The 12,612-nt window shown below is 39.8% G+C and overlaps 1 protein-coding gene across 2 annotated transcripts in view; it reads left to right on the top strand.

Annotated features, from left to right (window-relative positions):
• The window catches only part of EPM2A (EPM2A glucan phosphatase, laforin), a 58,092-nt gene that overhangs the window by 9,153 nt on the left and 36,327 nt on the right, over nt 1–12,612 (top strand). The window contains exon 2 of one of the 2 annotated variants that reach the window (XM_072035892.1): nt 5,187–5,857. The exons of the other annotated variant lie outside the window; for it this stretch is intronic. Coding sequence (XP_071891993.1) covers nt 5,596–5,857 — 262 coding nt within the window. The 5' untranslated portion in view covers nt 5,187–5,595. The remainder of the gene's footprint in view (nt 1–5,186; nt 5,858–12,612) is intronic. 2 annotated transcript variants of the gene reach the window in all.

Below are 12,612 nucleotides of genomic sequence, written 5' to 3'. Positions count from 1 at the left end.
AGATCAGCTGAAATGAAGTTTCTTTAAAAGAAAGACAATTACAATTGACAGACTGGTGAATACATGAAACCAAGAAGATGAGGAAGCAGCAATGTATTGGATTGATATGGTAGTACAGCATCATCTTGATACAAGAAAATAGATGATGTAGATACTCAAGATCCCCGTATGCTGTTATCTACCTAAACATTAAATCTACCTCTTTACTAGCTTTGGCTAGTGATGCAATCTCATGTGTGTGGTGGGACTGTCAGGTAGGAGGCAGTGTGATTTCTGGATTTTTTTTTCACTCTTCTTGCCCCTTTACTTACATTTTAAAGATAATTGCTTCATCCTCCTCCTCTTTCAGCCTAAGGAAAATGCTCTAAGTTGTGTTTGTTTTTTAATGTAATTGAAGGAAGAAATTGATAAGGTCAGTCACCAATAAAATGGATTTCTTGTTTTATGAGGAGCATATAAAAAACAATGAGATCTATTGCTCAAGAGTATATTGGGGACAAACTTTTCTTGTTTAACTTTCCCACAGCTGCTTTGTAAACGGGAGCATTCTTTCACCTTTTACACAACAGAAACTGTTTTGGATTTTTTTTTTTTTGTTCCTGAATTCAGGATTAATAATCTAGTCATTTATGTTCAGAAAATAATTAATTAAGCATAATTTATAACACTAAAGTGATGCTGACTGTAAAGACCATGTCAAATGCTTTGCCCTGTAATGCTGTGTGTGACATGGTGAAGTCACACATAAAACAGTAGCAAGAAAAAAAAATCACAATATGAAAAACAAACAGTAGTTTTTTCTTAACATGGCCACAGGAATATAACATAAAGGAACCTCTTGTCAGCAAGTGATTTGTTGGGGGTCCAAAGATCCCTGAAGCTGATGGTGCATTAGTTAGGCTGGAACACAGCTACTAGAGTCTGTGCATCTGCTTTTGAAGATGGTAGGAGTGTGTAAGTCTCCACAAAGAAAGCACGTTATTCTACTTAAACTGCTATATGGCATGTTTCTTTTGGGTCAGATTGCATTTTCTGGAGTGTGCATTAATGGAATAAAATTGTGGTGTTCCATGTCAAATGCTTTATGTTGCGCCTCGTTGCAAAAGGCCTGAAACTCCTTTTTTTTTTTTTTTTTTTTTCCTGAGATAAGTAATTTAATGAGAAACCTCATACTCCGTTGGTGGTAAAAGGCTGCTTTCAAACAGCATACATGATCATGGGTACCTATTTACTGTTCCATACCACTTTTCACTTGAGAACCTCAAGGTACTTTGCAATCATTAAATCTTTACTCCTCCCCTAAGAGTTCACAGAAGCCCTCTGAGTAAATCCGGGGCCTCTTTTCTGTCCCTTTGTGCGAGGTCAAGGAGCCACATTGATGCTAGGGCTACCAGAACTCCAGCTCTGCTTGGGGACGTACTTCCTTGGCATGGATTTCCCACAACAAATACATAAGGCTTCCCAAGATCATCCAGCCAAGAACCGTGTGGGTAACTTTGCTTGAAGCAGGAATTTAGCTATGTTCTGGGTTTGTCTGCGACATTTGTTGATATGTGGGCACTGATGAGGCTGATAGGGCCCTCATACTGAAAGGGCCCTCAGGTGAATTATATGGGGACTTTCTGCAGCTTCCAACACATTTCAGGCTGGGGAGGATGCAGAGATGGCTTTTTATTTTTACTGGATTTATAAAAAACAAACCCACTAGAACAGTTATTTCTGTGTTACTGTAATGTTATTGCAAATTTATGCTGTCTAGTTACTTTTAAAGATAAGGAACTATTATTTTTAAGTTAAGGAAATACGCTATACCAAACTCTGTGCAAAAGTGAAAAAAAAATAAAAATCTCCTGTAGTGTCCTACCTATTATTTGAATACAATTTTCCAACACAGCTCCTGAAATGGTTACTCATGCCAGAACTCCTTAGCTTAGTCTACATAAAAGGCTGCTATTAGCACTAAGTAACTAAAACAGCACATGGAGTTATCACTCCCCTGAAACAGCACCTAAAAATGAAAGAAATGGACTAATAGTGCTTATCTGGCAACAGGTTCTTAAAATCTTTAAGCTGTTTTCAGTCTCCACATTTTACTGCATAATACACAGGTATTCCTTTTTACCAGAAAGACTGTACAGTGTGCTGCTTTCTCTTTCCTATAATTACAGCAAACATTTGGAGATTGCAGTAACACTCTCTCATTATCTTTGCAAGAAAGAAAATAACCTAAAAAGGGAAGAAAGGCAAGTCTAGGAAGGAGCACAGCTAATCTAAACATCAACCAAAACTTGCAATCAGGGAAAAAAACAAACCCAACCACTCCTAAATGCCTTCCCTTCTCCAACCAGATCCTTTCAGGATCTGTGTTTTGGTTTTGTTTTTCTAACTCTGTCTTCACTACAGATTTCCCTACTTGGAAATATTATCATTTGAGATCACTACAGCAACAACAGATAAAGCTGTGCCAAGCTGCAAACAGGCCCATGGTGTAAAAGTTTGCAATCTGTAAAGGACATGCATGCTACAGACACAGGCTACCCTACAGTGGAAATATTACGTTAATCTGTCATTTCAGTAGTGTTCATGTTGTTCAGATAGCTGTGTGCTATTTCTGTATTTAGTAGACATGTCTCAAATAATAAAATTGTGAAGAAAAATTCAACTTGGAAAGTTGAATTGTGGATTGTCAAATTCTAGATTACTGTCTTTATTATAATTTCAGCCAGTGATACTTTTGCTGTAAGGAAGGGCTTTACTTTTCAAATTTCCCATATGTAACAAATGATTCAAAACGCTTGAGTTCATGAAAATAACAGGACAATTTTATGCCAGGAAAAGACAGTAGAAGAAATCATAGGGACTTGTGTAGCTTTAGAAAACTACAAACATTGCTGTGTTGCTAATTTGTTGTTAGATTTGAAGCAGCTCTAGGCTCCCACTTAGTAGACTGTGTTGGTCCAAGTATCCTGCTTGAACCTAAAGTGTTAAGGACATGAAGGCACAATTTATATTATCAAAATTCAGATAGGTCACAGTGTTCAGATGGTAGTTTATTCTCACAGAAATGAACAGTTAACACTAGCTTCTGGGACACTTAAAAGTGATTTGATTATTAGGATTCTGGCATGTTTACACCAAAGCTTTTTGATGAGAACTGTAAGGCTTTCCAATTTGGAAGAAGGACCTAATACAACAAAACCAGGAAATGGTCCCATCTAAGTTTGAGGTTGCAGAAGATGATCAGCTTATAGGGAAGGCTTTTAGGTTTGAGAATAGTGTTGAGAACTGCAGGGAAAGAGTGCTGGTCATGCAGTACAAGGATAAGGGGTCATTTTGGCAAATGAAACTGTTTTTTGTTAATGCCTTAGGGTTACACTTAAAACTAGATTTAGGTTATAGCAATGGCCCAACAGTGAAAAGTATTTCTTCAACTCCTGCAATCCCAAATAATAACAGTACATGTAAGCCCCACCATGGGCCTTTGATTCTTGCTAAAATGCTAATTTAGAGATGAGAAATCCATAGACCATGCAAAGCCAGCAATGGAAATAAAAACACATTTTAATTTGCTTCTGAGCTTGAAGCCAAACCTTATGGTACCTTTAGCTCACCAGTGAACTAATTAGATCCCCAGATCCAATGATAATCCCCTTCATCCTGCCTGCAGACCTTACCCAGTCCTCAAATTGGTAGTATTCTTCAATAAATATTGTTCTATCTGTGCTGCCCCCAACCCACAGGACTCCAGAGTCCCAAGCCAATCTCCAATTCTAATTCTTATCTCAGTTTTGCAGCATTCAGCAAGAAATACAGTTTTTCATTCTTTCTTGTTTTCTCTCCCAGTGTTAACCCTAATCTGAACTATAACCACAGTCTGGAAAGCTATACAGCCATAATCCCTTGACAATCCAACAACAACAAAAAATAAACAAAACAAAATAAAAACAAACAAACAAAAAGCTTAAGTCTTCGCTTAGTACTTTGCGAGAATGCCCCCCTCATTTATTTAGGTATAACCTGGAGACCCACAGCTGATAGTCATTTACCTCTCTCAGTCCCAAACACTCATTTTGACCCTGTGGGTTTCTGAGGGAGGAATGTGCAGGGAGTTGAGCTTGTCACTTCCTGACATCTTCAACCTTAATCCAATACCCAATATTGGCAGACCCAAAATGGATTAAAGCAGAATCTGGAGAAGAAAATGATTAAATTAATTTTAAACCAAGGATTTTGCACAAGACTAAAAAATTTTTCATGGCTCCACATGACTTACAGGTCTAAGGTGAGGGCTCAGTACTTACAGGCACAAAGAAGTTAATGTTTGTCTTAAGGTACATATATGTTGCTGGTCTCTTTACATTAAAGCTTACACAACATCCAGGAACTGAATTATTGGATTGCTGGATCCTTTAATTTCTTGGCTTGAATGGTGCCTGGAACGAACAGCAGCATATGGTTTTAGATAGATGCAAGATGCTTTTAAGGCTTTTGGGATAGAAAACTACCATTGTATTCTGTATTGCCCATAATATTAAAACGAAGGTGTATGCTAAAGGAGTAGATATTTGAAAGACGATTATGAGATAGGTTATGGGTGACTTGAATGTAAAGTTGAGCAAAAAAAAAAAAAAAAAAAAAGGATTAAAATGAGTTGCTTTGTTTCGACAAAAGCAGTAGCGCTCCAGCAAGGATTGGTGCTAGCAGAAATGGATGGAGGACTGCCAGAATTCCTTCAGCTTTGGTGACGTCTGGGACAGTGGTGGCATGTCACTTACACAAGTTCAATGAGGATCAGGGAAAATGAGCTAAAGCATTCTTAAAAATAAATTTGGCTGCACATCCTCTTCAGCGTGTCATCACCACTGAATGCAGGGAGCAAGCAGCCACCTTCTGAGGCAGGACTTCTTTTGACTCGCTGAAAGGCTTTCATCCTGTTCCCAGACCCTGACCTACATAAAGTTACTGCTCCTTCTGTTTCTGTCCTTAAATGCTTCTGCAGCGGGTGTATTTGGACAAGGACTGTCCTATAAATGGTTGGATTGCCATTTTTCTCAGCTGTTGTGTAAGCCCTGAGTCTTGCTATGGGCAGGAGTTGCCAGATTACAGCCAGCAGGGCAGACCTGCATGCATGCAGCTGGGAGGTGATTTTTAGGCAGCTTTGTAAACATTTCTCCCCCGTGTTTCAGGTGTCTGGTCTCACTGTGTCTGCTGAGAAGATACAAACAGAGAAGATACCAACGCCCTGAACACTTAAGCTTTATTTGAGACTATTCCTTGAGAATTGCTTGTAAGGCTGCACGACAGCAGGAATCCAACAACGTGCGTGCTGCACTGAGTGAAGCAAGTCCCTCAGGTCCGACTGCAGCCGCCCCAGTCACCCTGCACGACGTGCAACCGGGACTCACAGGAGCTCAGCTTTGGAGCCTCACCACAGCCACCTGTCCCCTCAGGGCCGCCCCGAGCCGTCCCCTTCCCCGTCCCCGTCCCGGTCCCGCCCCGGAAGGCCTCCGCGGCACGGAGCGGCCCCTGGCGGCAGTGGGGCGGCGTGAGGAGAAGGGAGGCGAGGCCGGCGGGCTGTGTAGCCGGGCGGCAGCCATGCTGTTCCGCTTCGGCGTGGTGCTGCCGGGCCGCATGGCGGAGGGCGACGGCGCGGTGCTGGTGGCCGGCTCGCGGCCGGAGCTGGGCCAGTGGGACCCGCAGCGCGCCGTGCCCATGAAGCCGGCGCGGGCGGCGGCGGCGCTGTCGGCGCAGGAGCCGGCGCTGTGGCTGGGCGAGGTGCTGCTGCCCGACGAGGAGGCCGCCAGCCCCTTCTGGTACAAGTTCCTGCGGCGGCAGGGCGGCCGCCTGCTGTGGGAAGGTAACGCCGAGCTGCGCCGTCCTGGCGGCCGCTGGGGGCTGGTTAAGCTTTGCCACAGGAATTACAGGGAAAAAAAAAAAAAAAAAGAACTGGGGAGAAGCGCGCTCACGTCTTTCCCAGCCCCTTTGCTGTCGCAGTCCTGCTTACACCGTGCTTCTCCCCTGCGGTGTGACATGCTGAGTAACTTCGGCATGCAGGCGGCTGAGTGAGCTGGCCTGGCTTAAATACTGTAATGTAAATACTTAAATAATGTAATAAAGTAACACCGCAAAGCTGCCCCTTGGCCTCTTGTCACGAAGGAGAGGATCAGACTTAGTGAACGAAGGACAGGTGACCCGAGAATTCGTGACTCTCATAACATAAAATAGTTTTACAGTCCGTGCACAGAAGTGGCATGTTATAAATCCGTTTCTTTTCATCCATTTTAAGGGCACATACCATGTTTCCAAACTTTTATATGGCCGTTCTGCCATATAAACTTAAACATGGATATCGTCATAGCTGCTGCATGAAAACACAGTTCACGTCATGAAGTACTACTTACGTCATGTCATAGCAAATGGTTTATTTTTAGTTACAATAAACCTTACATTCTGCCTGTTTTAACCATGTTTTTCTTTTGCAGACGTGCAGGAAAAGTGAATTTATGAAATAAAAATCTTTGCATCTGTCCAAGGAAGCAGAATTGTTTTTTTTTTTTTTTGAAGGTGCCGAGTTCTACATAACATGTCAGTGATATTGGTGTAGAGGGAGTGCTTCGTCACACGTGATACAGAAATAATTATTAAAAAGAAAAAAAAAAAAAAGGTGCTCCAGTATGTAGAGAACCTGTAATTGTACGGTGATGGTTACTGTCTAGTTCAGAGTAATGTTCCCTCAGGGTAGTTGTCCATAGCTGGGAGTACCTTTAGTACATGTAGTAGCTTGTCAAAACAGAGTATTCTTATTACTCTGTAGTGCTATTGATCAAGTTTTAGGATTAACCTGTGTGGAATTTTGTTCTTGTCATTGTGTATGCTCAGCAGTTTGAGCTTACAGGTTCACTAGAATGATAAAAGATAAACTGGAATATCATCCAAAAGTAGTTTTTTTTAGTTAGCCACTCATATTAACCCCTTTTTTTCCTAAGTTGTTATTTATAAAAAAAGAACTATGTTTGCCTAAATCCTGAAACTTATGTTATTCATAGCTCCCATGAAGGGAGTTTAAGAATGTTTTTCTATTTAATAAAATAAAAAAAGACTTCAAGATATTGTTTGTCATTTTTTCTGATTTTATTGAGCTATAGTTGAAGATGCTTGACTGTCATCTGTTTATTTTTGAAAAAATCGTAGTTTGAAAAGACATCTATTGTAAATTTTGTTTTTTTAGTAAGTAAGTGCTATACTTTGGATATTTACTATTCTATGTGTTTAGAATGAAGATGTGCTTTGGGAGACACTTAGCAGTTACAAAACATCTGCAAGAAAGAAGACTTGGGCATGAGGAATAGAGGAAGGTGCAGAATGACACTTTAATTCTCTAAATTTATGAGTTGAGGCACTCATGTATTACCAGAGACACTCTTGATCAGTTACGGATGTCAGACGTTTACATATTTTGTATGTGAAATAATACAAAACTTGACAAAGTGTTGTATTTAAGAAAATTCCTTTTTTTTTTTTTTTATTAATATACTTTGCATGAGAATTCCACTGCAAATTATGCATGTTATTTTTACAACCCTAGAGCATATGTTGCATCATATATTTTGAGTATATATTTAGCTCATCCTCATAGCATTCAACGTGATGGGGAAACTGAAACAGACAATGAGGATTTGTTTCCATGGACTAGAAGAGTCAAAGTCTTGGGCCAGTGTTTGGTGGCTTTTGGGTTTTGCCAGATGGTCTGATAAGAAGCCTTTGGGTCAGGCTTGGCCTGTGGGAGGGTTACTGGCTTGACACCTGTGTCTTGGGGGAAATATTTTCCCTCTGTAGGAGGATGGGGTGGGAGAGGAGACTTTTGTGCTCCCAGGGGGTCGGATACTTACCTCTGTTGGTTCAGACTGTCCCAGGGTGATGATGCTGTTCTGCATCCAGGGCCTCTAAAGCTGTTGGGCTCTTCTGTCTCAAGTCACGATTCCTGCGTGTGCTGTGGTCCAAATAAGGTTTATTGGGAATGGTGCTTTGCTTACCTGCTGTGAGTCCAGGTGAAAGGCCTGAAATTCAGGAGGATTTTGAACCATGCTGCAGTGTTTGTGGAAAACCGGTTGATGGTAATCAGCCTCAGAATCTGGGAAGAGTTTCACCTATTAGAAACGAAAAGTTTAGAAAAAATAAGAAAAGTTTTTTTTTTTTTTTTTTTTTAAGCTATATCCTGTGTAGCTTTCTGTACTCTACTTTTGATGTAGATTCTTCAGAACTGGGTTTATACATCTCTGAGTTTGGAAAGTACAAGTATATTGTGCCTGATGTCAAAACTAAATAAATTCAAGATGGAGTTTATGCTTGCATTTATTCTTGTGAGTTCATGCCTGAACACTAACCATGCTTTTTTTTTTTTTTTTTCCTTTTTCTCTGGTCTAAATAAACAATGCAAGGTACTATGTAAGATACAATGTTCCATAAAAGAACAGACAAAATGCCAAGGGTATGCCCTGAACTGTGTTTTGATATGATCAAATTCAATCTCCTGACATACTTTCACATAACCATTGGTTTGAGATAGTAGGTGCTTGCTAGAAGCTTTGCAAATGATAGAGTCATGCCAGTTAAAGCTTAGAAGCTGGGTTCTAGCAATTCGTGACTGTGAGCAGAGCCTTAATTCCTTACCAAAAAAAAAAATAAATCAATTCTGGAGAGAAGAGAAAAGGAAATGTCTTGTTTAAATTCACTTGTAACTATTGTTCTCTGTGGTTTCTTGGAGGCCCCAAGCAAACAATAACACACAGATCAATTTAGAAACAACTATGCCGCACAGCCTCTGACTCCCTGTGTTGACCTTCCAATGTTTCCAGCTCATGCAAGCTTGTTACGTACAGTACAAGCCCTCTGTTTGATAATGAATGCTTCTCATAATAGTTCAAAAGTAACTATAGTTAGGGTATAATAATATTTTTCATAATATTTTAACAAAACTAGTGGAAATATTACCAGAACTAAAATTTGCAACTAAATTTTGAAGAATCAAGCACTTGATTAGTAACAATTAGAGCAGTTTGCACGTTTTGCTGTGCATGTGTCCTGGTTTTCTTCTGCAGTTTAAATGCAGCCATCCAGGAGTGGCGGCTTCCTGCTTCTCTTGCTGTATGAGAAAAAGAAACAGGTATGTGGCAGTGGGCTCCTATTCCCTGCTGGTTGTTACGAAGAGTTGAGTTTTTCCCCATATTGCAAGAATTGTTTTACCTACTTTTCAGTGGTGTATCAAGAGCTTTTTTGCATGCAAATAGGAAAAGGAGCTGCTAGGAGCTTTGATCACTATCCTCCAGGTAACTACACTGCAGCTGAGCCTCAGGGATTACTGGGTACAGAGAGGATGGGGTGCTTGGTTTCTGGGGGAAGCCTGCGGGTGTGGGTCCCTGTTGTCCCTGGTCATGTCTGGCTGCAGGGTGCTGTGCCCAGTCCTGCTTGTAGTGCAGGTCAGACCATTGGGATGAACCACTTAGGTCTCCTAATCCACCAGACTACACGGATTGTGGCTTTGTTGCTTGTCTTTGACAGTGGCCACTCGCTTTATAAAGTGCTTCTACAGAATGTTTTGCCCTTAGATCTTCCTTGCTCAATCTGTCTGCCCAGGGCTTGGTGCTGCAGGGGATGAATTAGCCGCCCTAGGGTAAGTAAGGCTTGCAATGCTGCCTCTGAGCTGTGCAGAGCTGGGGAAGATAGGGGCTATTGGTATTTTCCTGGAAATGGCAGAGCTCTTTGTGGCAGCTGTTCTCACAGTTTAATCCAGCTGCATACAAAATGAGGGTGAGCAAGTTATTATTATTTTTTTTTTTAATAGGTGTTAATTCATTTTTAATGTGGCAAGAGACACCAGTCTTACTTCTTGGCCTCAACTGTGTAGAACAAGAATACTTGCTGATTTTAATGGGGTGATGTGTTAAAGGCAGCAAGGGAAGTTAATACCTAGCTGCCATTCAACTTCAAGAGACTGTAACAGAATAAAAAAAAAATGGGGCTAAACTATAGTGGAATAAGGCCCAGTAAAACTTTGATATAATTCTAGAGAAATACAATTTAATGCAACATTATTTTTCTTTAATTGAAATGCACTTCTTTCTTCCCCAAAGCTAATCTACAGATCTCCAAAGGTTACATAGAATTTCTATTACTAAACAAAGAAAAAACACAAAATGAGAGAATAACATTTCTTTGGTCCTTTTAAAAGAACTATTTTATGTAGCATTATTCCCACTGGGTGTCGCCATTTTACTTGTGTATAGCCAGTGACTGCTTAGCTTCATGCAACCGCTTAAAATTTTGTCAGTATTTAGCGTAATCTGTTCTGCTTTTAAAAATAATACAGGGTTTTACTTCCCCACCCCAATCTCATTCTTAAGTAGGTAATGTCTGGGAAGGAACATAAAGTGCAATTGGGTTTTGATGGTTGAATAATTATGTATAATATGCTTTTTGTTCATGCAAAGATATTACTTCCTGAACAATGCTAGATTCCCTAGCACCTTTTAGGTGTGAGGAAACTTTGTTATGATTAAAAGAGAATAATTTTGGAATCTACTACCCAATGCCTCTTTAATGAATGGAGGGGAGTACAATAGCTCCTGTTATTTTGTTATTCAATCCTTTCAAGGCGTAGTTATCGTAAATTACAATCATCATAGATGGCCGGTAACAAGTTTTTTGTTCCATACTCTCTGTATGTCAGCATTAATCAACTTGTACTGAGCAGACGTATGAAGCAATGGAGAGTTGCCCAAGAAAGCGCAAAATTAAAAGAATAAAAATAAACATGCACACATGCATTTCCCTGGATTTGGCAGGTATGTATAATTTCCTACCCACAGAGATAATCAGGGGCCAGCTCTGGCTGCCGTGAGAGCCTGATAAACATTTGTGCTTATAGTGATGAATTTGCAATAAATGTATTAGTGAACAAATGCCTTATTTACCATTATTGCCATCATCCACTTCACTCCCTGCCCTCACTCCCAAGGGACAGCAGCATGCAATATGGGTCAAGACCATTTTCAATGGTGAGAAACATCAAGCAGTAATAAGTAACTGCCATGAGCCTTTGGTTAGGATTTTGCCATGGCTACTATCCTGATGTAGCTTTTTTTCCTGCCTATAGTTTAGTGGTCTTTTCTGGTATGGTCAAAAGCAAAAATCGGTAATATACAGTACAATGCCATAGAGAGTTTGAAAGCAGTAAGACTGTATTACATTATGCATTTTATTATCAGGCATTTTTCTATCATCTGCATTTTCTTTATACTTATTTCCACCATCTGTCTAAGAAGAACTTTTGTTTTCATGAGCTGAATTCCCTTTGAGTTGCTTTTCTCTTGCTTAATCTCCATCTGACTGGACATTTGGCTAAAAATTATGACTATAGTAGCAGCTCCCACTGAGAAACACCTGTGCCTAAGCAGACCTAGAGAGAGAAATAAAGCAGGTGTTTTTGCGAGTTGCCTTTGAAAATTCCTATTTTCTCATCTATGGTTTTTTTAAAAAAAAAAAGGCCTTGTTGATTAGCAGCTGAAGAGGGCTTTCTTGTAAACCATTTACTTCTAATTCTGGCATAATTAAAATCTATGAAAAGAATGCTTTTAGAAGTAGACTAATAGGCTAACAAATCGTGAATTCAGTCTGGATTTTAATAGATTTAGAACTTATTTCCCAGGTTATGCATATTAGTCCTACAACATCAGAAGTTGAAGCAGTCTTCTTTAAATCTGACAGAAAATAAATACGTAATGAAATAGTCTTTTGCTTTTTGGATATTTCTTTGGGACTAGCAAATGCAAGGAAACTTTTCTGAAAATCAAACCAGTCATGAACAAGAAGTTAGTGAACTAAGTGTGGCAAGTTAACAATTTTGTCTCAAGTATTTAAGTAATTATTTAAGTAATTCAATAAATGTGCCTACTGTTTTCTGAATCTAATGGGAAGGCAGTTTATTGACAGCAGGAAAAAACATTAAAAAGCAAGGTAAGTGTACTTTTATTAAGCCTGCAAGTAAGGATTAGTACATGACATACAGAATTCAAATGTGTTATTTGACAGTATTTGTCAGAGAGGTAAAAACAAAGGCCAACTGTGCAGGAGCTTTGCTTAGAGTTTAGAAAAGTGGGACTCCCATCTAAGGGTCTGTGGCAGCCTTCCAATGCCAGAATACGTAACCTATTGAGGGGTATTTCTGCCTCCCCTATCTGTTTTTTAACAATCAGTAGCAATTCAGTCTTGTTGGGACTGAGACAGGTCTTATTTCCAGACATGAAAGACTGAATTTCAATCTAACAGGCAGGAGGAAGGCTTTCATGTCAGAGTCTGATATAAAGGGTAAGTAAATTTGAATATTCTAAGTGTAGTGGTGGAAGCCCAGTTATAATCGTGTCTGATAATGACACCTTGCAGAATCACATTCAGATACCGTTCAGATTGCTGATTCAGGAATCAGGTCCAAACCAGAACTTGAGGACTTTCCCTATTGTAATGTAGGTATGAAAGATAAAGAAGCTAGCAAATACTTAGGCTTTTAATTTCTTAATTTCAGAGGGTTTTTATACATTTCATTTAGTTCCTGTTCTA

The sequence above is a fragment of the Anas platyrhynchos genome, chromosome 3 (genome assembly GCF_047663525.1).
Source record: "Anas platyrhynchos isolate ZD024472 breed Pekin duck chromosome 3, IASCAAS_PekinDuck_T2T, whole genome shotgun sequence".
Classification (NCBI taxonomy): Eukaryota; Metazoa; Chordata; class Aves; order Anseriformes; family Anatidae; genus Anas; species Anas platyrhynchos.
Note: the sequence above shows the minus strand (reverse complement) of the source record. Positions and strands in the feature narration are given on the sequence as shown.